General features: G+C 38.3%; 1 protein-coding gene across 12 annotated transcripts in view; it reads left to right on the plus strand.

Annotated features, from left to right (window-relative positions):
* Positions 1 to 22,146, plus strand: part of TRPM3 (transient receptor potential cation channel subfamily M member 3) — a 926,458-nt gene that overhangs the window by 692,361 nt on the left and 211,951 nt on the right. For all 12 annotated transcript variants that reach the window (XM_082470822.1, XM_082470807.1, XM_082470810.1 and 9 more), the window contains one exon: positions 12,347 to 12,518. In XM_082470822.1, coding sequence (XP_082326948.1) covers positions 12,347 to 12,518 — 172 coding nt within the window. The remainder of the gene's footprint in view (positions 1 to 12,346; positions 12,519 to 22,146) is intronic.

A 22,146-nucleotide genomic window follows, 5' to 3' on the forward strand; every position in this document is an offset into this window, starting at 1 on the left:
AATTTTGGAACTTTCTCATGCAGATGAACTATGAATAAATGAAAGCTGATTATTTCTTTATTCACGATAGAGTAACCATATAATTACCTCAGTTGCCTAATCATTTGCAGAGAATGCTGGCCTACTGCCTTTCTGTGTCATTTTGTTTGTCTTCTAATTCTGTATGATTGTGGAAGACAATACTTATATTGTACTTACTTGCCTTGCTGGGTTGGAAGAATCACCCCTAATTCATTTTCCTCCAATCCTAGCTTTTTTTCTCTGGTTTCACATCCACATGTGCTCCTCTTTTTCACTCTTCTTTTCTTTCTCCCTGTATTTCTTACCTGTTCTGTGCCAATAGGAACTTACATATGCCTATGCCAACGGGACTTACTTACATTGTCTGACTTCCCAGTAAAAAACTAGTCTTGATCCCAGTTCAGGGGGCAGAAAAAGCCACTTATAAGTTCAATAAAATGTGCACGTTCATTGTCCCTGCTCACAGGGGTCTAATAAAGGCAAGCCATGGCTCACAAAGATCCATGTGAACTTGCGGAGAGACCGAGAAAAGGAAGTAAAATTGGCAGGTTGTAGAGAGCACAGGAAAAACAATTGTATTTTCATTTTTTAGTAAATCTTTGACCAAGATCTATTGAATTTCAACCACTCTGGCATGTTTTTCCCCCAAAATTGGGAAACCAGAATACACATAGGACTTCTCAGGCTCTTATATAATAAGAGTTTGTTTTTCAAGTTGTAAATTATTTGGAGCAAAAGCGCTGTTTTTTTGTGAGGTTTTTTTAATTTAATTTTTTTTTTTTTTAATCTGTGTACTGGCCTATTTAGGTGATTCGCTTTCCAATCGTGATTTTCTCTTTCCTATAGATTCTTTCCTCTTTTCTATTTATTTATTTATTTATTTATTTTGCTGCACCGTGCGGCTTGTGGGATCTTAGTTCTCTGTCCAGGGATCGAACCCAGGCCCTCGGCAGTGAAAGCGAAGAGTCCTAACCACTGGACTGCCAGGGAATTCCCAAAAATGCTGTTTTTGGTATACAGGATTTATGACATAGTTTGAGGGACATTTAAATATGTGTTTATTATTCTAATGTATAATTTAAATGATAATTTAAAAGGAATATGATGTTAGGCTGTCATAAAAAGAAGTATTTGAATGAAATATGTAGTCACTGGTGAAAATCTCCCTAAAATTCATTAAAACAGAAGTGCTGTCTGGTAAGCTTCTTAAGTAGTTACAATAATTTTCATAGCTAGCTTGATTTAATACCTTCTATCCTTTTTCTTCCATTTTATATAAACAAACACACATGTAATAAACATCAAAAAGGAAACCTTATAGGATCAGACATCAGGTAGCAGAGAAAAACAACCAACATATTATTAAAAATCCTGATCACTTCAGAATTCTATCAAAATGCAATCATTTGAAAAAATAGGATTGTTGCATTTTTGGTCAAGTCTATGTCTATGTTCCAGAATAAGATTGAAGTGGCACAAAATAAATGTCAAGGGAAATCTAGGAAATTTACTTGAAATAAATAAAAAAATAAGGATAAAAGAAAGGCTTTATATCTTATGCCAGATATTTTATTACAGTAGATTTATATCCAAACCAATAGAAAATATAGATCATTTTATTTCTGTGGGGCTGGCTCTCAGATGAGCACTTTTAGAAGCTGAAAATTCAAGTACTACTAGAGTTATTTTATTGATAGAAGTAGTAGACATCACAGTTGCTATTCATCTTAGAATTTGAATACACTTTTGGAATGGCACCATAAAGGCAAATACTAGCCCTAAAAATAAAGAAGAAAGATAAATTTGTCCTAGGGTGTGCTTCTAGATATTCTAAAAAATTTACTTCCCTTCAAGTCTGATCTCTTAACTAGACTTTAAAGATATAAGGCATGTATCTTTGGATTCTGAGTTCAACTTAGAGCCACACACATAGTAGGTACTCAATAAATATTGAGGAGATGGATTGGCCATGATGAAATTCAGGCTTCAGGGAAAATAAACATTATGGAAAAAATATAATGATAAATTTTATCTGGTTCACAACTTTACCACAACTTAATCTCTACTCATATTACAGAGCTTGATCATACTATAGTAGCTATAGTCGAGGGATTTTTTTAACCAAGTATCTGAATATAAAACTATTTTCTTATGTAGCAGCTCAGGTTAGGAGGTGGATGGTGAAGCCTCTACACGTTGGGGATGGAGACAAAGAAATGTGGAATGAGAAGAGGCTCTTCTGTAACCTCTTTGAAAGATGCATGATCCTCCCAACTGAGTGATAGAACTAGCCTTGACTCTTTAAATTTAAATACCTTCAACTCTGTTTAACCAAATCTTTCAATTAATAGATAAAAACAACAGACTTTGGTGAAGAATAATGCTATGAATACTGAGACAGTAACAATCTTTTACCCTGCCACTAGACCTGAAAATGAATATTGTCCAGCTCTTAAGGTTAACTCCACCTCTGTGATGTCTCCATATTATTCCTACTGCTCTTCTCTTCTATGGCAACCCATAATCCTATACTTCCATCAAACTAAGCTCAAGGCTCCCTTCCACCAAGACGGCTTCCCTGGCTTCACCCACAATATCATATGCCTGATTATAGTTCTCCCACAACTGTCTTTTTCCCCAACTTAATTAAAAACTCCTCAAAAATAGGGATTAAATTGTTTTCTTTGTTTGATGGTAACCACTAACATAATACTTTGCATGAACATAAGGCATTGACATGTCACTTAAACTCTATAAGATTTGATTTCTTCATCTCTAAGTTGACTATAAAACATTTGCTCTATTTTATACAACTTCGATGAGCATAATCATAATAGTAGTTGTAATTTATTGAGCTCTTATTTGAGGAAGCTCTCTGTGATTGCATATATTAGCCTGCTGAGATATGTTTCATTCCATAAAAAAAAAAACTAAGCCAAGATCCACTGTCTCCAAAGCCCATACTCTTAGCTAGTATTGGGTTGGCCAAAAAGTCCATTCGGGTTATCCCATAAGATCTTATGGGATAACCCGAATGGACTTTTTGGCCAACCCAATAGTATGCCAAGTGATATATAAGAAAATATTTAATGATATTATGTTTTTATTGTTAGTTGAGATACTGGCAGATATCTTATGCCTGTAAATTGAACTCAAAAGTAGACTTAATGAGAGTGACCTGAGCCCTTTTCTTTGTCGCTAAATACTCTTGATCTGGAATGATGATTATGAAAGTGTCACCACTGTTAAGTCAAGAAAGAAATTCCAGTGAATTGTGATTTGTATATGACTCATTTCAGACTTAGATTCTTGCTTTAGAAAACAATCTGACCAGAATTGTTTCAAGTAATTGAACAGTTCCTGAAGCCTTTATGGTTTGTCTTTTCCCAAATTTAGATTAACAAAACACATGCCAAATGACAAATCTAGACATGATCACAAGAAAAAGCACTTTTCATTTTAGCCTGAGGATGAAAACACAAGGTAGATTTCCAAAGCATCATCTTATGTGGTTATTAAATTATCTTGACATTCAATATCTTCTGTCTTCCCTAAGCTACATATATATTCTCAGACTATTATAACCTTTAAGAGTTGTTACATTTAATTGGCAGGTGTTCTTTTGATGTCATTTTTATATTTTAAGCCAAGAAAAATCAAGTTTAATAATGCAATTGATAATTCTAGTGTAGTTTTCAACTCAATACATTTTTCATTTACTTCAAATGCAAGCCAAATGTGACTTCATATTGTAAGCTCAGAAAACCTCCCAGGAGTGTTCTTACATGGAGTTTATTAGACTTCTATGACTAGGTTAGATAAGATATATTCAGAGGATGTGAGAGGAGAAGTTGAGACAAGGAGACCCACCCAAGTCTTTACAGTCATGAAGGAGCCAGTGCTAGCTAAACCTGGACCACACTCAGGTTCAGGGCTACATTCAGTTGCATGGGTAATACAGTTTCAGTAAACACAGTGTTGAGTTTGGATTTGGACATGTTGATTTCAAAGTTCCTTTGAAATATCTATGTGAAAATGTCCAGCAGGACAGTGAGAAAGATCTGGTTACCCACTTAGATTCAGAAGGTGTCTGCATATAGATGATAATTAAAGCCACTGCAGTGGATGGATCACTACATACAGCAGAGTATGTAGAGTGATGAAAAGGAGGGCCTGATGATATCCCGGATCCTGGTGATAGCCAATATTTAACGGTTGAGCAGAGGAAAAGCAGCCTGCAAAGGAGAGCAGAGGAAAAGCAGCCTGCGAAGGAGACCAGAGGAAGGGCTAAGAGGGAGGAGCAAAACCAGGGAGTGTTTTAGAAGCCAAGGGAAGAGTGTGTTTTAGAAGGACTGTGTGAAGGGCAATGCCAAGTACAACTGAGAGTCTAAGGAAGATAAGGACTTGGAAGTGTTCATCCAGTTGATCAAGACAGACATGATTGGTATCACTGGTCAGAGCTGTTTCAGAAGCATGATGGAGGATCAAGCCATATTTCAATGGGTTGAGGAGGAAAAAAAAGAAGTAGAGATGGCAAGTAGAAACTACCTTTTAGAGGTTTGTCTGGGATGAGGAGAAGGGACATGAGCAGCCAAAGGGAGCCATAATTTGAGGGTTTTCTTCTTCAAGATGGGAGAGACCTGAGTTTGTTTATATGTTTATGGTAGAAATGGAGTTAGGGATGGAGAGGAGATAATTAATGAAATAAGTCCTAGAGTGGCCCTGAGGTGCTGGGGTCCAGAGCTAAAGGGGAGATTAACCATCTGTACCCTTGTAACCGAAGGAGACGAGGAAAGAATATGTAGGCAGAGAGTTGATGGCAGGATTTTGAAGTTTAGCTGGAGGTTTATCATTTATCACTGAAATAATAATAACAACAATGATAATATCAACACAATTGTAGAGTTTAATAAGTATCAGCATCCATCTAAGCACTTTACACAGATAGTCATTTAATCCTCATAATGGCACTCAGAAGTTGCTATTTTTAGTATCACTGTGATCCTTCCCATTTTACTGATGGTGAAACTAAACACAGTGAGATTAAGTAACTTGCCCAATGTTACATAACTAATAAATTATGTAGCTGGCATGTAAACCTAGGCCATCCAATTCCCCAGATCATATTCTTACCTATTATGCAATATTACTTCTTCATATAAGAGCAACTCTCATTTTTTTGAGTTCATATGTGGATCACTTCATGAGTTCTATATCTCATTGAATCCTAAAAATGACCCAGTGAGGTAGTTATAATCATTATTAATCTCCATTTACAAATGAAGACACTGAGACCAGAAGGTAAATAACCTGCCTTGGGTCATCCGGCTGACAAATGTGTAAACACAGGAGTCAGATCATCTGCCAAATGAGGAGAGATAGTGTTTGGGGTCAGGCGTATGAGGAGCGTGGAGGATGGTAGTCATAGCCCCAGTGTAGAACAGGAACCAGAACTGATCAGAGCCCAGGGATGGAATGCCAGGCAGCTTAGAGGACTAGAGTGAGGCAGGATGGAGGTCATGAAATTATGATGCATCAGTGAATCCAGAGTAGAGGGAAGAGAATACATTTTGAAGTCTCAAAGAAAACGATAATAATGCACTATTATATTAGTTATCTATCACCATATAACAGATTACCCCAAAACTTAACGACTTAAAACATTCATTATCTCACCGTTTCTGCGGATCAGGAATTTGTGAGTGGCTTAGCTGGGTAATTCTGGCTTGGGGTCTCTCGTAAGGTCACGGTCAGGATGTCAGTTGGGACTGCGTCATCTGAAGGATTGAATGGGGTTACAGTACCCTCTTCCAGGGTGACTCACTCACATGGCTATTGGGAGGAGTTTTCGCCATGTGGATCTCTCCAGGAGGCTGCCTTATTAACATGGCAACTGGCTCCCCCCAGAGTAGGTGATCCAAGAGAGAGCGAAGAGGGAACCCTCCTATGACCTAGTTTTGGAAGCCACACACCATCACTTCTGTTTTATTCTGCTTAGAAGTGTGTCACTGAATCCAGCCAGACTAAGGGAAGATTTTCAAAGAATTTCTGAACAAATTTTAAAATCACCCCACTGACACATGGTGATTTCTAAAGCAAGTAACCCCTTTCAGAACTCAAGGCCTTTTCCCACAACCAGTAGGCCCTGTATCTGAATGGTACACAGTCCACCTCAGGACAGGGCAGAGGGAGGCGAGCCTATTCGAGCAGAAAGCCTGAAATGTGGACGGTGCAACTCTGCAGCCCGTGAGGTGAAGAACACATTTTCAAAGTGCTGCAAAAAGATGCAGTTGTTTTCCCGTGGATTTTAGTGGGAGTCACGCGGCTCAAGTATCTGGGCATTCTTTAGAGATGGATCCCTGGGTTTGCTGGTTTCTTGTTTGGATTGCTGAGCTGAGAGTCAGCATCTGGGTTTCAATATGACCCTGCTTCATACCTAGACTTGGCCGCTGAGCTGCCTAAATAGGAAACAACAAGGCAGTGTTCCCTCTAGCTCAGGCCTTGCTATGATTCTGAGGATACACAGTGCCTTTCTTTTTTTAATTTCATTCTCTCAGTCCCCTTGTTTCTTTACCTCAGACACAGGTTGTTTCCCACTTCTCTGCAGTATACCCTCATCCCTCCCAGAAACGCATGCCTGATCTGAAGAGTACCTTGCCGCTCCTTTTGTGTCTCTCTCACCAAAGCACAAACCCCGTTTTGCTGCCTGCTGGTGCCTTTCCTGACCTCTGTCTACTATACAGTTCTGGAGAACTCATCTGGAAATAATCTGATCAGCTGTCAGCAGGCTTTTAATGCCCGGCTGAGTCACTGACAAAAATGTCCAGCAGCAAAACCAACCATAATATCCTTTATAAATTTAAAATCAGGCTGGGTCCTCTGTCTTTCCTCTAAATGTCTCCTGCCCTGTAAAGGAATTTAAGGTCTACATGCAATTTATAGGAAACAGTGAGGTTAGTGGGGCAGATCTGGTCAAGACGCTTTACTTCTCCGAGCCTCTATAGTTGTGTCTTTAAAATAAGCATGAAATGGATTAATCCATGTAAAAGTGGCTATCACAGTGCCTGGCATACAATAAGTAGTCAAAGAATGCTAATCTTCTTCCTGCCTAAATTATAATCGTGGTGCTGTTAGGAGGGAAAGAATGACTCAGTGGGCTACACATCCCCTACCCTGGTATTGCCTGGGGCAGGTTGACACACACCTCACCAGGTAATAACGGCTGGGATTGCAGAGGGCCTGTGATTGATGACTCAGAAACCTGATTTAACTCAATTCAATTCTGTTCAGGAAAGGAGTCACAGATACCCAAACTGCCCTTGCGTTGTGGAAAGCACCACAAAATGGAAGAGACCCCAAGATATGAGCGAACTACTTTTTTTGTGGCCAGCATGCCCAGAAGGTCATTGTTCTATACTAACTTGGAAAACGCAAATGTATTTTTTAATACAGACTGTTCAGACTCAATTTTAGAGGTAGAAAGCCTTCAGAATTTATAGTCAAATCCTCTACCTTACAGATGAGAAAACCACCATCCAAAAAGTTTCTTTCGATTAATATATTTTGAATATTTATTTGAGATATTACTTAGATGCAAGATTATATGTCTCCTCAAGCCAGTCCAATACTTATCACATACATTTCCTAGAGAAATTCTGAATGGGTATGTGAACGAATGAATGAATAAATTTGAAGACTTGCCCAAGTTCACAAAAGTAATTAGGGGAACTAGAACTTGAAGTCCCATCTCCTGACTTCCTACTAAGTACTCCTGGGTGAGACCAGAACATGCATGAAAATAGCTAGGAAAACTCCAGCAGGTGTCCTAGATCAGCTCCCAAATGATCGATTTCAGCCCATCCAAGTAAAATAAATGCAGCACGCTGCACCAACACACGAACGATGTTCAGTTTCTCCACAGTGTCTCTAGATCGGTTCTCTCCTGGCAATGATAATGGCCCTACAAATACCTTATATAAAGGCCCTCCACCTCATTAACTTCTTTTTTTTTTTTTTTTTTTTTTTGAATGAACAGTTTTACTTTTGTAGTTTAAAATGCATTCAAATAAGATTCAAATGGAAATGCGAAAATGCATGGTGATTACAGTCATTACAAGGAAAAAATATTTGAAAGTGCTTTAAGAGGACTTATTTTCTTTCTAAATTATACTACTGAACTCATGTTTAAATTCATACAGAAGCTTGCTTTACATGGTAACCCATGAGTTGAATTATCAAACAGTAACAACTGTTTGAAATGAACAGATGATCCTAGTTAACAGGAGGCCATGCCACATGTTGACTAAATCCCATTCCATTTTCCCCTTCCTGGGTGCATTTCCCAGCTTCCTTTGCAGGAGGCTGGGCCCATGTGACTGCACACCAGTCAATGAGGAAGAGCTGACTATGCGCTCTCTTCACTCCCACAGCAACCTTAAAAGCCATGTGTTCCAGCTGCTACAACTACAGCTTGAATCTCATTAACTTCTTGAACAGCTTCTATTACATTCCCTCTTTGTTGCAAAGTCAAGGTACACAGAGGCCTTAGAACCAGAGCTTTACCAATCAGCCAATACAAAATGTGTACAATAGATTAATGCGTGAAATACTAAGTACCTAAAATCCATTTCTAAGCAGATTTCCCTTCTAGGTATAGATACCAATGTAGTTACCAATCATGAAAGATCACTTGATACGTAGTCCTTTCAGACACAATTCAGTCTTTCTCGACCCAGATTCCTCATTTGAGCTACAAAACACAGAAAATTATTTGAATGACTCTCTTCTCAATTCTCTCAAGGATGGTACATAACGTGGACCATCCTATATTCTTAGGAGAGAAGGTGATCCATTACATACAACGAATACTGCAGAGCATTAGGGCTTGATTCTCCCAGGAAACACTGGCTGAGAAACGTGCTAATCTGTATACCTACAGGTCACAATTGTTCTAGCTATGCACACATGCGCATGCACACACACACACACACATACACACATTTCCAAAAAAGTCCTTTTTATGTTATGCTCTTAACAATAAAAGTTTTGCATTACCTCCAAAATTTTGTCAGAAGGAAAAATTCATTTGTATTCATGTGATACAAAGGCATTATTTTTTTCTATTTGAAAAACTTAACAGAAGATCAGCAAATCTTTTGTAGATATGCAAATTGTAAATTGAACAAAAATAGACTGCTGGTATGTTTGTTATGAAGAATATTAAGTGGATTTTGTAGACAAGTTAGACCAAAATGCATTCCTCTGAAGTATTTGGGAAGTTATTTCCAACTTTGCAGTTAATCAACAAATATTTCCAGAAAATCACCGTCTTAAATGACCTAGGAGGACATGCAAAAAAAACCACTTTGCATATTTTGGCAACTGATAAATTTGTTTTCTCTACTCATATTGATTGATTTAAATCCCTGTGTAAAACAAAAGTGACTGATTTGTCTCCCGTCGTTTCATTTTGGTCACTAGTTTGCAACTGGAAAATCAGTTTATAGTTGTTAAGATAAAGCAGGACTTGAGAAGAAATTCACATTTGTAGATTGCCTACTAGGAGCCAGGCATGGTGCCAGGTACTTTGCACATATAATCTCATCTAACCCCCATGAGGTAAGTGGTTTTATCATTTCCCTTTTACAGATTAAAAATGTGAGACTCAGATTCACACAGCCATTGACAGAACTGGGATTCAAAGAGATTTCCATGCCTCAAACGTTCATGATTATTCCGGGATTCAACATACCTTCCTCCAATGATGACTGGAAAATAATTTAGGACATTTAACTTATTTTTTGGATTTATATCCTCCATTATTCGGCAGAAAAAAATCCCTGCCAATATATAACTACCTTTAACTTACTTTGACATAAGATCCAAAGAAATGGGGAGCAGTAAGATGAAGAAATTAAAATTCATGAGTGACACTGTAAACTTGATCCTCTTATCATGATTAATTCAAATGTACAGTATTCCCAAAGAGCTGGTGCACCATGTTTCACAAGAAAAGAAGGTCAAAACTCAGAAGGCTGAAGCACCAATGTCCTTAGAATCCTGTGGTGGGGGAAACAGATATATAGAATATAGTCAGATGATTTAATTATGTTCTTTTATTCTCAGATTGTGGTGATTAAGTCAGGTTGACCCAGAATCATTTTCACTCCTTTATTTGTTTGAAAACGTCACTTTCACTGGTGGGCTTTAATTAAGCTCCCAAGAATTAGAAAACGTGCCCGGTATCTCAGCTAGAACAAGTGTCTGGAGTTCTCCATCACAAATAGTTTAACCTCTAGAAAATCCACTGTCCCATGACCCTCACAGAACTGCTTTGGGGTTCCCTCCTTCTTGGCATGGAGCCTTGGGGAACTGCCGTTAGGAAAGAGAAAACAGTAACCTAAAGCTTTTTCTTTTGTCCAAAAGTACAGTGCAGAGGTACTTTAAGAATAGGAGAAAGTCTTTCTGCTAAGCCTTTTTCAACAAAGCATTAATATTTATTAACTTGCACTCTGTTATAGAATGAATGTTTTATGATCAAAAATGCGTAAGAGCAAAATGGGAATTTTAACCACAAGCGACCTACTCTTCCAGTGATAAAGAACTCAGGATGGGGTTAGCCAACCACTCTCTCTGTAGTTCAGGGGGGACTCTCATTCACTCATCTAGACAAAGGAGTAATTGAATACTGCTCCATGTGATTACTGGAAACAATAATCACAAATTTATAGGCTTACTTTATAAATGAGAGCCATCTAGAATAAGCTGTGAATTAATGTTATATTAGTGGTATATTAACAAATAGGGACATTTATTAAAAGGTCTGAAAGATAGTTCAAAAGCTCAGAATTACCCATTTTAAATTTAGATTAGATCAATTCCCAAACAATTCAGATAAGAGGGGGTTTTTATTTTTCAACTTTTAATAAAAGCATGTCTGTCTCAAGTCTTTTGAATTAATCCATTCACTATTCATTGAGTAGATTCTGTTTGCCAGGCATACAGAAATGTGGGGTTTTGAATCAGCATCCAGGTGTAAAATTTGACTTTTATGAGATCTTTTCTACTGACGCTGTCTTTACTGAATCACTTTGTAATTCCTTTAGCAAACTACTCAATCTTACTACAGCTTTGCCTGATGAGTTATTACTTACTTAAAATGAACAAGTGCATCTCAACTCTATAATTAATGTATACACTGCATAAAGGCACAGAAATAAAAGTCCCTTAGCATTTATTTCTGTCTTGTCAATTTCAGTGGTACACTACAGAGATAACTGTATGGAGACCGTGTAACAGTGAGTTTGTTAAATGTTCCTTTTCATAGTCTTGAGTGAAATTTCTGCCTAAATATTTTAGGAGTAGATTTCCAACACATCATCTTGTTTCCATTGTGTCTAAGCAGTTTGGGAAAAGGGAATGAATAAGCATAGATTTTGGAATCAGGCAGACCTGGTTGTGATTTCTGGTTCTGAGCGTGGTAAACTCTTGTAAAACCTACTTAATCTCCATCTCTGTTCCTTCATCTACAAAATAAACATAACAGCATCTACCTTGCAGGATTATTGCAAGGAGTATAGATAATGTATATAAAGCAACTAGCGCACAATAGGCTTTGTTTTTCTTTTCAGATCAAAAGTCTGAAAGACCATACGAAGAATTGTTCTGTTTCAGGTAGTCTGATTCACCATGAAATTAAAATAACACAACAAAAATTTAAGACAGAGATGAACATTGTGAGCCTGATTTTTATTTATCTCATGATACAGTTATTTTACATTCAGCATTTCCACTTAAGGTGTCTAATAAGACACCTTAAGGTGTCTTAAGGTCTGTTTAAATAACAGACCTTCAGATTGCTGAATGGGCTTGACAAAGAAGATCACCCCTGACCCCATTCTCCACCCTCCACTCCCCACCCTCCACTGTACTCCAGAATCATGATTGCTCTTCTCTGCCTATTAGAGTATGGACATGATGGAGAGGAGAAAGAAAGAAACAAAATAGCTAAATTTAAAAATTATTTTTGGTTCATCAGCATATAAACAATCAACTTCAAAATGAAACAGACATTCACTTGCCAGTTTTTGAGTACAGTGAAAGCACAAACTCTCATTTCTGTATGAATCCAGAAAATGAATGGAACACTTACTGTAAATCTTGCTTCTACCCAAAGCAGTATTAGGAGGAGGATGTAGACTATCCTTTCACTGTACCAAAGAATTGATTTCCCTTCTCTCTCTCTCTTTCCTGTCTGTCTGGTTCTCCTTTTCATATTTTGCACTCTTTTCTCTGACTTCTGCCCCTTCCTTTTGAAATTCTGCAGGTTGTCCGGCCATATCAGACCATGTCCAATCCCATGAGCAAGCTCACTGTTCTCAACAGCATGCATTCTCACTTCATTCTGGCCGACAATGGGACCACCGGAAAGTACGGAGCAGAGGTGAAACTTAGGAGACAACTGGAAAAGCATATTTCACTCCAGAAGATAAACACAAGTAAGTCGGCTGCTGTTCCCACTCATGCTTCACGGGAAATAGGCTGAAAGTGAGAAAACTTGAGCAAATTTTAAACACAGATCATTTTCTACTGGGCCAGTGGTTAGAATTAGAGGAGGTCATCTAAAGGAGGATGATTGGAGGCGCAATAAGTGTTTACACAATTAGTGGACTCAAGCTCATTTATTATGTGTGAAAAATTCAACCCTGTCTGGGGTTTATAAATGCAGATAAGCTTTTCTTTCCAAACTTTTTTCTACGTCTTTTACAATACTCTAAGGAGGAAAAGCACCCTGGAGAATTTTTTTCTATTTATTAAGCTATTTTTGGTGGCTAAAGAAAAGAAAAAAAAAGAAACAGGTTTTGATCTTAGCATAGATCTGGCTGTGCAAAGGCATTTCGAGGGAACTGACATTGTCTAAACTAAAGCATAATGTGTAACCATGTTGATGAAACTTTAATTCTGTCTCTTAATTTTATGTATGTATTCATTCACTGTTTCTAGATACCTATATATTTAGATATATGTGTGTATTTATGGGTACCACATAATACTTAGCCCATAGTTACACTGAAATTATCTCTTAAGTACTTATGTGTTCTATGCAGTATTTATTGTGTACCCATTTAACTATGAGAAGGTAGCATTGTAAAAACAGCAACGCTCCCCAGATCACTCAGTGGCTTGCATTTAAATGTGGTAGAGGTAAGAAAATAATCTACTGACCTTCCTCACAAAATAAAATTCAATTTGTTTTCACAAAGTAACACATGGCTTCGCGGCAGGCTCAAGCTTTCTGGTAATTGTATGTTCCATCAGGGAAACTTGGATTTAATTGATTAAACTTTCAAAACCTGCAATTCCAAGTAACAAAAGATTCTCTTTGGCTTGATAAGCTTTCAAAACTTCAGTGTAACATGATTCAACATGTCCAAATGGCTTTTCTCATCTCCAGTCTTTTCTCTGCATCTGTCCCGAATGGATTTTGCTTGCTCTCGCCACCTTCCTCCCAGAACTAGGATATCCAACCTATCAGACCACAACTTCTCTTTCCTGTACTCTCTTTTCTGGTTCCACCTTTTAGGAGCTACTACTGTTTAAGCAGTCAAGTTTCATACCTTCATCTTTTTCACAGAGAAGTCTGGAATAATAGATTTTGGTGTAGGCCTGAAGTCAACATTGTATTAGAAAACTCTCTTCTAAGAATCTTCAACTATCTTTGGAAAGAGAAAACACAGGATTACCCAAAGGTAAACATCTTTTGGGAACAAAAGAGTAAAAAAGACTAGAAAATCCATCCAGAAACCAGCAGAGATCCAAAGTAACAAAGCACTATAGCCAATGGGTGGTAGGTTTTGTTAAACTAAAATTGAATTTTATTATAATACTTGATAGGAAGGACAAAACTCATATCATTAATATTATCCATTTAGGTTTTTATTGGCTGTAGCATTACTTTTTTTACACCAGCAGGTTAAGAATGAGCCTAAATAGGAGTAACCTGAAAGCTGAAGAAGATGGGAGCAGGGTAGACAAAGAGCAAATGCAGGGTCAAGTTCAGTGCTCAATAGTGAGACCAAATTTGTCCAGACACACAAAGCATGCCATTGTGCCAGGTCCTGGTGGCAGCTGGGCCAGGTATTTGTTAGTGTTAGGAGGAGAGCTAGGTGTGCGGTTGTGTAAGTTTAAACACCCAGCTACGGTGGTGCCAGCAGGAGTTAAAACCCAGCCAGAGCTCTGTCTGCCAAGCCCTGTGCCTTATAGGCTGCCCAAGGAAAGGATACTCTTTTCTAATTAGTCATCCCAGAGGGGACATCGTTTTGTAACCTTTGTGCCTGGGGAAGCACCTGTCTCCAAAGCTCACAGAGTTGCTATACGTGGGGATTGCCCTGAAGGGGAGGCTCATAGACAGTGGCTGGGCCTCCGTGAGGAGCAGAGCCCAGCAGCATAGAGTCCAGGAGGAGGCCAAGGCTGGTGGTCAGGGCATCAGGGATGCTGGAGGAGCCAGGACCCCAGGCACATGCCTTATGCCACTCGTGTGACACTGGACCCTTGTGAGCACATCAAGGCAGGTAGCGGCATGCAAACACATTGCCAAGTGGAATCCCAGTCAAGGGTCTAGGGCGCAAAGTAGGGGATAAACACAGACCCAGGTTCCAAGCTGAAGCACCAGGTCAGAGAAGCTGGCTTGAGACTCCTAAAATGTTCCGAGTCCACAAACAGGATTAGGCCTCGGACCTGGGGTAGAGGCTGAGCCCCTAGATTGGGTTAAGTGATAGTAGCTGGAACAGGATGGGGGCAGAGAGAGGCAAATAGTCATTGCAATCGTCATAATTTATAAACACAATTTTCCTCTTTGTTTTGGAGACTATATTTGAGGCTTAATAGGAATCCACAGACTCCCATTCAGTGCAAATAATTAAATAGGAAGAAGAAGGTTAAAGATGCCCAGAGGAGATCCCTGAGGTCACAGGAAGTTATAAGGCTCAGGGCCAAGAATTTGCCACAAGCTGTAGTGAATGATGCCATGTGTTAGCTCTTCTACCAGTTCTATCCTTGAACTTAGTAGTGGGAGGGTGACCAACTTGTCCCAGTTTCCCAGGGACTTTCTCAGATTCAGCATTGAAAGTCCCATGTCCCTGGGCCCCTCCATCACAGGCAAATGGAGATTGCAGGTCGCCCTCCAAGTCAGACTCAGAAGTCATTAGTTCTACCTCTCTTTTTACTGCATTCACCCCGCAAACCAGGGAAGGAGCAGCGAGGGCCTCAGAGCTTACGGAGTGGCCCAGGCTCTGGAAGTAGAGCAGGACCTTGAGATCTCCATTCAGTTAGCAGTAAAGCAAAGTGCCCACTGAGAACCTGGAAGCCTCCAGAATAGGACTGAGTGAGAAAAAAGGAGGAAAAGTTGACCTGGTTAAAATAAGAAACAGCAGAACTAAGAATATAGACCTTTAATGTAACTCTCTGTTCTAATCTGAACACTATTTTTTTCTTTATATCATAATTAGTGATAATGTAATTCTTCTTACTAAAATAAAATTTTATTCTATAACAATTCTAAAAATCTCACCTACTTCTTAATTTCCCTCTTCAAAAGTCTAAGAAATCTAAAATACAACAGGGGAACTCAATTTTGGGAAACCTCAATTTAGCCTCCTGAAATTAGACCGTCTACCAGGATACCACAATAATACTATCACCACCTATTACGCTTAGCACGACCCTGGGGGTGTCTGAATACACTCAGCATTTTGCTCATTAAAGTGCCATTCCTCCTCATCACTTAGGGATGACATGCATACCATAGGAATCTTTCCACAAGTCTATTTCTTGCATAAATAGCATAATCTTCTGAAGAATATTTTCAAGAGACCTTTAAGCCCTTTCTCATCAACATGACAATTATGAATAATAAAATATTACAAGCACCAGCATCTTAGACTTTTCTCAGCACTCTGGCATCCATTATCTCAACTCTCCCCTCCCTCCACTCATTCCTGCTGTTAACAGTCCTTCCGGAAGTGTTGTCATTGGTTACTGAAGGACTTCTTTGTTGTTAAAGGAGAATCCTTTCCGACGTGAGCCACTTAGGAACACTTCCATCTGAAATTTTCTAAACTTCAAATTTAACATGCAAAGCCTCAAACAATCCCCATCATGCCTTTAGTAAACAAATATTTCTTGAACTCCTATTATGTACCAGTCATGGTTAAGGTCTAGAAAAGCAGCAGTAGATAATTCATTGAGCTTACGTCAAGAGGGGCAGAGAAATAAGTAAATAAGTAATTAGGCAAATATATGTAGTAAGAGAGCTATTAAGAAAAAGCAGAAGAAGGGATATATGTATGTGTCATGGATACACATGTCTGCATGCATGCACATGTGTGTGATGGGAGGATAGTTTAGATTAGATGATTGGGTATGGTGTAATATATAAGCAGAGACCTGAATGAAGTGAGGGAGCCAGCTCTGAAAAGATCATTCTGGAGGGAGTGAAAGCAGGAACAAAGACCCAGGTATTTGATGAAGAGTACGACCTTTGTAAAGAGTTGAATTTTATTCTGACAGAGTTTTGATCTGGCAAGTTATAGGATCTCCCTTGTGGTTTAAAACACCACTCTGCTGTTGTGTGTAGAGATCCAGCTGACGCAGGGGGCAAGATTAAAAGCAGGTAGATGTTTCAGTAGGCTATTGCCGTAATGCAGGTGAGAGATGACAGTGTTTTGAATTAGGATGACAGCAATAAAAGTAGTAAAAAGCGGTTGGATTCACATTTATACATATCTATTTTCTTAACTGATCTTTCTTTTAATGTGGTAAAATATATATAACATAAAATTTATCAGTTTAACCATTTTTAAGTGTACCGTTCAGTGCTATGAAGTACATTTACATTGTTATGTAATGATCACCACTATCCATCCCCAGAACTTTTCATCATTCCAAACTGAAACTCTATACACATTAAACGCTCTTATTCCCTCCCTCCAGCCCCTGGTAACCATGATTCAACTTCATGTCTTTATGAATTTGTTCTAGGTATCCCACATAAGTAGAATCATACGATATTGGTCCTAAGATACATTTTGAAGGTAGAGCTCAAGAGAACTTGCTACTGAATTGAGCATTCAGGGGAAGGAATAGACACATCAAGGATGCTGAACAGTCATCCTTACAGACACCAGTGTATTCTTCAAAGAATGGGGCTAGTGGGAGCCCCTAAGGAGTAAGTTTTTACAGAAAAGGGAGTTGAGGACTAATCTCTGGGGAGTTGGGACAAAGTCCTTGAGAAGGAGGGAGATGATGAGATTCAGCGCACAAATGAAGAATGTGGCCATAGGTAGAACAGGAAGAGTTTCATCCTGGGTAGCAGGAGGGAAGGCAGAGTTTATGTGTGCAGATGTAGGTGGGATGGAACATTTTCTGCTGGGAAGATCAGGTAGTTCTTTATAGATGCTTTCTATATCTGAAGAAAATAATACAGGAGGTCATTGGCTAAGAGTGTGGAAAGGCAAGAGGTGTAGAAGATTAGGGAGAAAAAAGAAAAAACAAGTGTAGAGCCTGGGAGAGTGAGCTGACTAGGGAAATGTAGGACTGTCCACTTGATATTTGTGGTCATAAATTTGCAGTGGCATGAATCATCAGGGATGTGTGTTTTTTTCCAGGCATGTTCAGCTTGAGTAGTAGAATAGGCAGAGACTTGGGTTGAGAGGCTATTGGGATTTTGCTAAGCAAGTAGAAAAGAGGAAGAGAGAGGCAAGGGAGTGAGGCTATATGTACTCTATATACCTATATCCCAGGAGTATTGTCAGTGTCTGGATGAAAGCAGTGGTTTCCCACCCACATCTGTGCCCATTCACGAGAACATAAAATCATTCATCTAAAAGATCAGAATAAGGTGCAGAGAAGTGATTAAGAGAATTATCAAATGTGACCCACACCTTTAGTTAGTATTGCCAAGCATTACATATGTTAAGTTCAAACCATTTAAGTAAGCAAAGGTTCATAATAAGCAGTTCCTCATATTTATTTTATTGTTGTTTACATATTCATATAAGTTGAATCAAGTTAGCACAATGCTGGGAACATAGTAGCTGTTCAATAAACACGTGTTACCTGAAAGACTGAATACCAAGGGACTGCTCCAGAAAGTAACATGTAAGTAGCCTGATGAACCTACAAAATCCCAAGCATATTTTCTGCATACATTTTTGCTGTTAAAAAAATTTCCAAAAAAATTAGAGAATATTATAATAACCCCTGTAACTATCACCCCAGCCTATAGCCAATCTTGTTTCCTCTATGTATATAACCACCTACATCTTCCTCCGGGTAAGTTTGAAAGAAATCCAAACAGTGTATCATTTCATCTATAAATATTTCAGCACCAAAGCATTTCTTTAACTTGCGTGGGCCACACGCAAGGTAGATTTTTAAAGTATTTCCTTAACTTAGGAGCAACATAATGGAAAATACTGATCCAAGAATCCTTTAACAATTCTTTCAAAAAAATAAAAATTAAGAACTATGTTATCACATGTTAAAATTTATCTAAAATTTTGATAATCATTTTTTCTTGTCCCAAATTCTACACTAAGCTGGCCAAAAAACATTTAAAACAAATATTACCTTGCAGTTCTTCAAAAGGAAGATTAGAAAAATCCCCAGCAATTGTGGCTTTCTTTGAATCATTTGAAGGGAAGAATATAACTTTTGGGAAAAAAGGAAGGCTTTGCCTTTTGCCAGTGGTATAAGCTGAGAGAAACAGGGAGACCCGGGGGTTCAGATCTTCATGGCTCTGTGACCTTAGGTAAATTACCGTATTTCTCTCAGACTTTATTATCCCTGGTTCACAGACACAGAAACAATTTTTCACAGTGTGGTGATTAAATGAGTCAACCTATGAAAGGATTCTGGCATGTGGCAGTTCAGAAACACTGATTCCCTTGCTGCCTTCTCGGTGGCGCAGCGGTCCCCCAGTGGGAAACCATGTTCTGTGTTGATATAGCCTGATGGGCTGCCATAGATTCCAGCATGAGATCCAGACCTTCATTCGAAGCACATCAGAGTCTAGGGTGTCTGTCAGAATATCTTTACCACAAATCGAACCTGTCTCTGCTTGTTAGGGAAAAGCCATGTATCTCTGGGGTTACAGAAAGGGTCCAAAGAAAAAAATAAGACTCAAAATTGTATTCTGAAACATATTATCAAGCCTCTATTAACATTACTTCTTAAAGAGTAGTTGATTTAAAGTCTTGATCATTGCAGCAATAAACAGAAAACTCTTGTTTTTTCATTATTGTTGAAAATATATTCTAAAGTGTAGTTGTTCCTCTTGCTTGAGTGAAGAATATAATGGAGAAAATTTAATATTTCTTTAGAGAGTCAAGCTATTCTAGTGTCTTGGAGCAATCATTATGAATGTCAGTTAAGTTTGCAGAGAACTCTATTTGGTGGAGGTGTTAGAATTTGGGCTAAATGTGAATTGGTCCAGAATATATAAGATTAGATTTATATGTCAAGTTTAGATTTAGGCCAATATCAGATTTCCTTCTTATAATTTACTATTTTGTTTAAAAAGGAGATTGGAGGAAGAGGACAGAAATCTAGTTGGTTTTGGGCTCTAATTAATGAAAGTGTTACTGCTTTGTGTTTGAATTTTATTTTAGGTTTGGCTAAATGCAAAGTTTTATTTGAATTATATATCTTAATTAATTTGTGAACATTAACTTTGTAGGAAATTTCATTATGAGGCTAGAATTTTCCAACTTTGTCATCTTCATACTATAAAGTGAAATCTATGTCAGACTAAATCTAGTCTAAGAGACTCTGTCCCCACGGCAAGTCATTATAGATACACCCATTCTGCAGTACTAATGAATGGGGATGTCTGAGTAGGTTTAGATTTTTGTAACCATCGCTTTTGCCACCGTCAGGGTTTTCTTGAAAGAGAATTTGATGCTGTGCATTTTCTTTGCCCCAGAGTAACAACTGACATTTGAGCATAGCCTCATCTAATGAAGCCACAAAGAATACTCTCTCTAAAGCAGTAGATTAAAATCTGCTTGGCAGTTCTAAGCAAACAAGTAGCAGAAATGATCACGGAACTCATAAAACACAATCAAATTTGGTATTTGAGGATACTGCTATTTAGAATTCTCTGGGAAAAAAGAACAGATGTTTTGTTATGCAGTCCCTAAACCAGTACACCTATTTATATATGATTGTGTGCTTAACTCACACAAACTAACAAAAAATAACAATGACAATAATGTCACCCAGTAGCACCGAATGTCATCCCTGGTAAGTTATGCTTTATGATGGGAACAGATGTTTCTGATTTCCACTGAGTTGTTTGGTACAGGAGTCCCATGAACAGGCTAATCCACAGAGTGATAAAGTCTTATGGGTTCCAGGAGATTTTATTTTAAAAAGATCATGATGTGACACTCATCAATTTTACAGCATTTTGTTTCAGTGAAATTTCCATAATCAGAAAAAATACTCATGACTGTATCCTTGTTCGATTACCACCATTTTTTGGTGATAATTCTTAAACATGGCTGTGGTGGTTTTCAACCAAGGTGACGCTGCGTCCCGTAGGAGGTATTTTAAAATATCAGAGGGGTTTGGTTGACACAATTTCTGGTGCTCCCAAATGACACAGAGAGGAGGAGGGAATGTTAATATTCTACCTTGTGCAGGACGGTTTCACATGAAGAATTAATTGCCTGGACCAAATGCCAATCCATCCCTTAGGAAACACTACTCTGATTTTGTTTCCTTGAGTTTTGTTTTTCTTTTTTTTTTTCTCCCAAATCTTTCCAATAGCCCACACCTGATGTGGTAGGACCACACACTTTCAAGATACTCTGTCCTAGTCTAAAGACGTAGAAGAAGCAGCAATCGTGAGCCAGCAGTGAGATTTAAAATATCGAACAACGTGTGAAGACTTTAGTGTCCTCAATCCACATCATAGGCTGGATGTCAGCCCTGACATGTCCTTCAGATCTTAACATCCCTTGCTGTTGGGAAGTTCTCCCTTATATCCAACTTCATTTGCTCTGAATCCGTTCTCTTCTGGGTGAGGACCAAAGTCATCACCTGTGTTAGAGCTCTCAGCTTATTTGAAAACTGTAAATGGACTTGAATTGACCTTTCTGCCATAATGGCTATAAGGAAGCTGTTTTTCATTTGAAGAGACACACTGACCTGCTTAACAGGCAGAACTGACTCAAGAAGTAAATCAGAATTTCCATTTCGGCAGCACCCGCTCTTAGCACCACTGCTTTGTATGTTTCAGGCTCAGTGACTCCAGAAATGTGCTCAATGCTGGGGGCTCTACTGTCAGAGTCCTTGATGTTCAGAGAAATCCTACAGTCCACAGTTATTAACTGATTTGGGGGTAGAAACAGAAGCCCAGAAATGTGGTTGCTTTACCTGCAGGCCCCTGGAGAGCCTACTAACTAGAATTCATTGCCAAGGGAATATTTTAATAAACCAAGGTTCTAGGAGAATAAAGAGTTTGAAACTGAATACAAAGAGACCTCTAATTTTTAATCTATGTATTACTGAGAATTATGTTGGAAATAAGGGAGCAGGGCAGTAATATAAATCTTGAGTGAATGAATAAATTCATGATGTAAAATGCCATAAAGCAGTGCTTTTTAAAAATTCACATTTAATTTCTAATATATGTCTCTCATTTCCCTGGACTGTAATAGACCCCTTATACGTATTAGTATTTTTCTCTTGTTAAATTATGAAGCCGACTTACCCTGGAAATTTGACATAGATTATCTAAAGAATACTATTGACATCCTTACTGTTAAATCCTTACTATTTACCAACCTCTCTGACACCAAAACTAGCGTTAATGTTATGCATAGTAAGTGCTCAATAAAGAGTTGCTGATTTGGTATGAAACAAATTTAAGTGATTTTGACCCAGTCATATTATTATAAGAAATGTGTGAATTTATAGTTTCCAAAAAATTCCAAAGATATTTTAGCAACAGCAGCATTACTGAAATAAGCGGGTAGCTTCCTGGGAGGCTATTTTAAAGGATTGTAGTCATTTATATATAAATAAATAATTTGTATCATAAATACTACATAAATTATTTAT

The sequence above is a fragment of the Balaenoptera physalus genome, assembly GCF_965194825.1.
Source record: "Balaenoptera physalus genome assembly, chromosome: 7".
Classification (NCBI taxonomy): domain Eukaryota; kingdom Metazoa; phylum Chordata; class Mammalia; order Artiodactyla; family Balaenopteridae; genus Balaenoptera; species Balaenoptera physalus.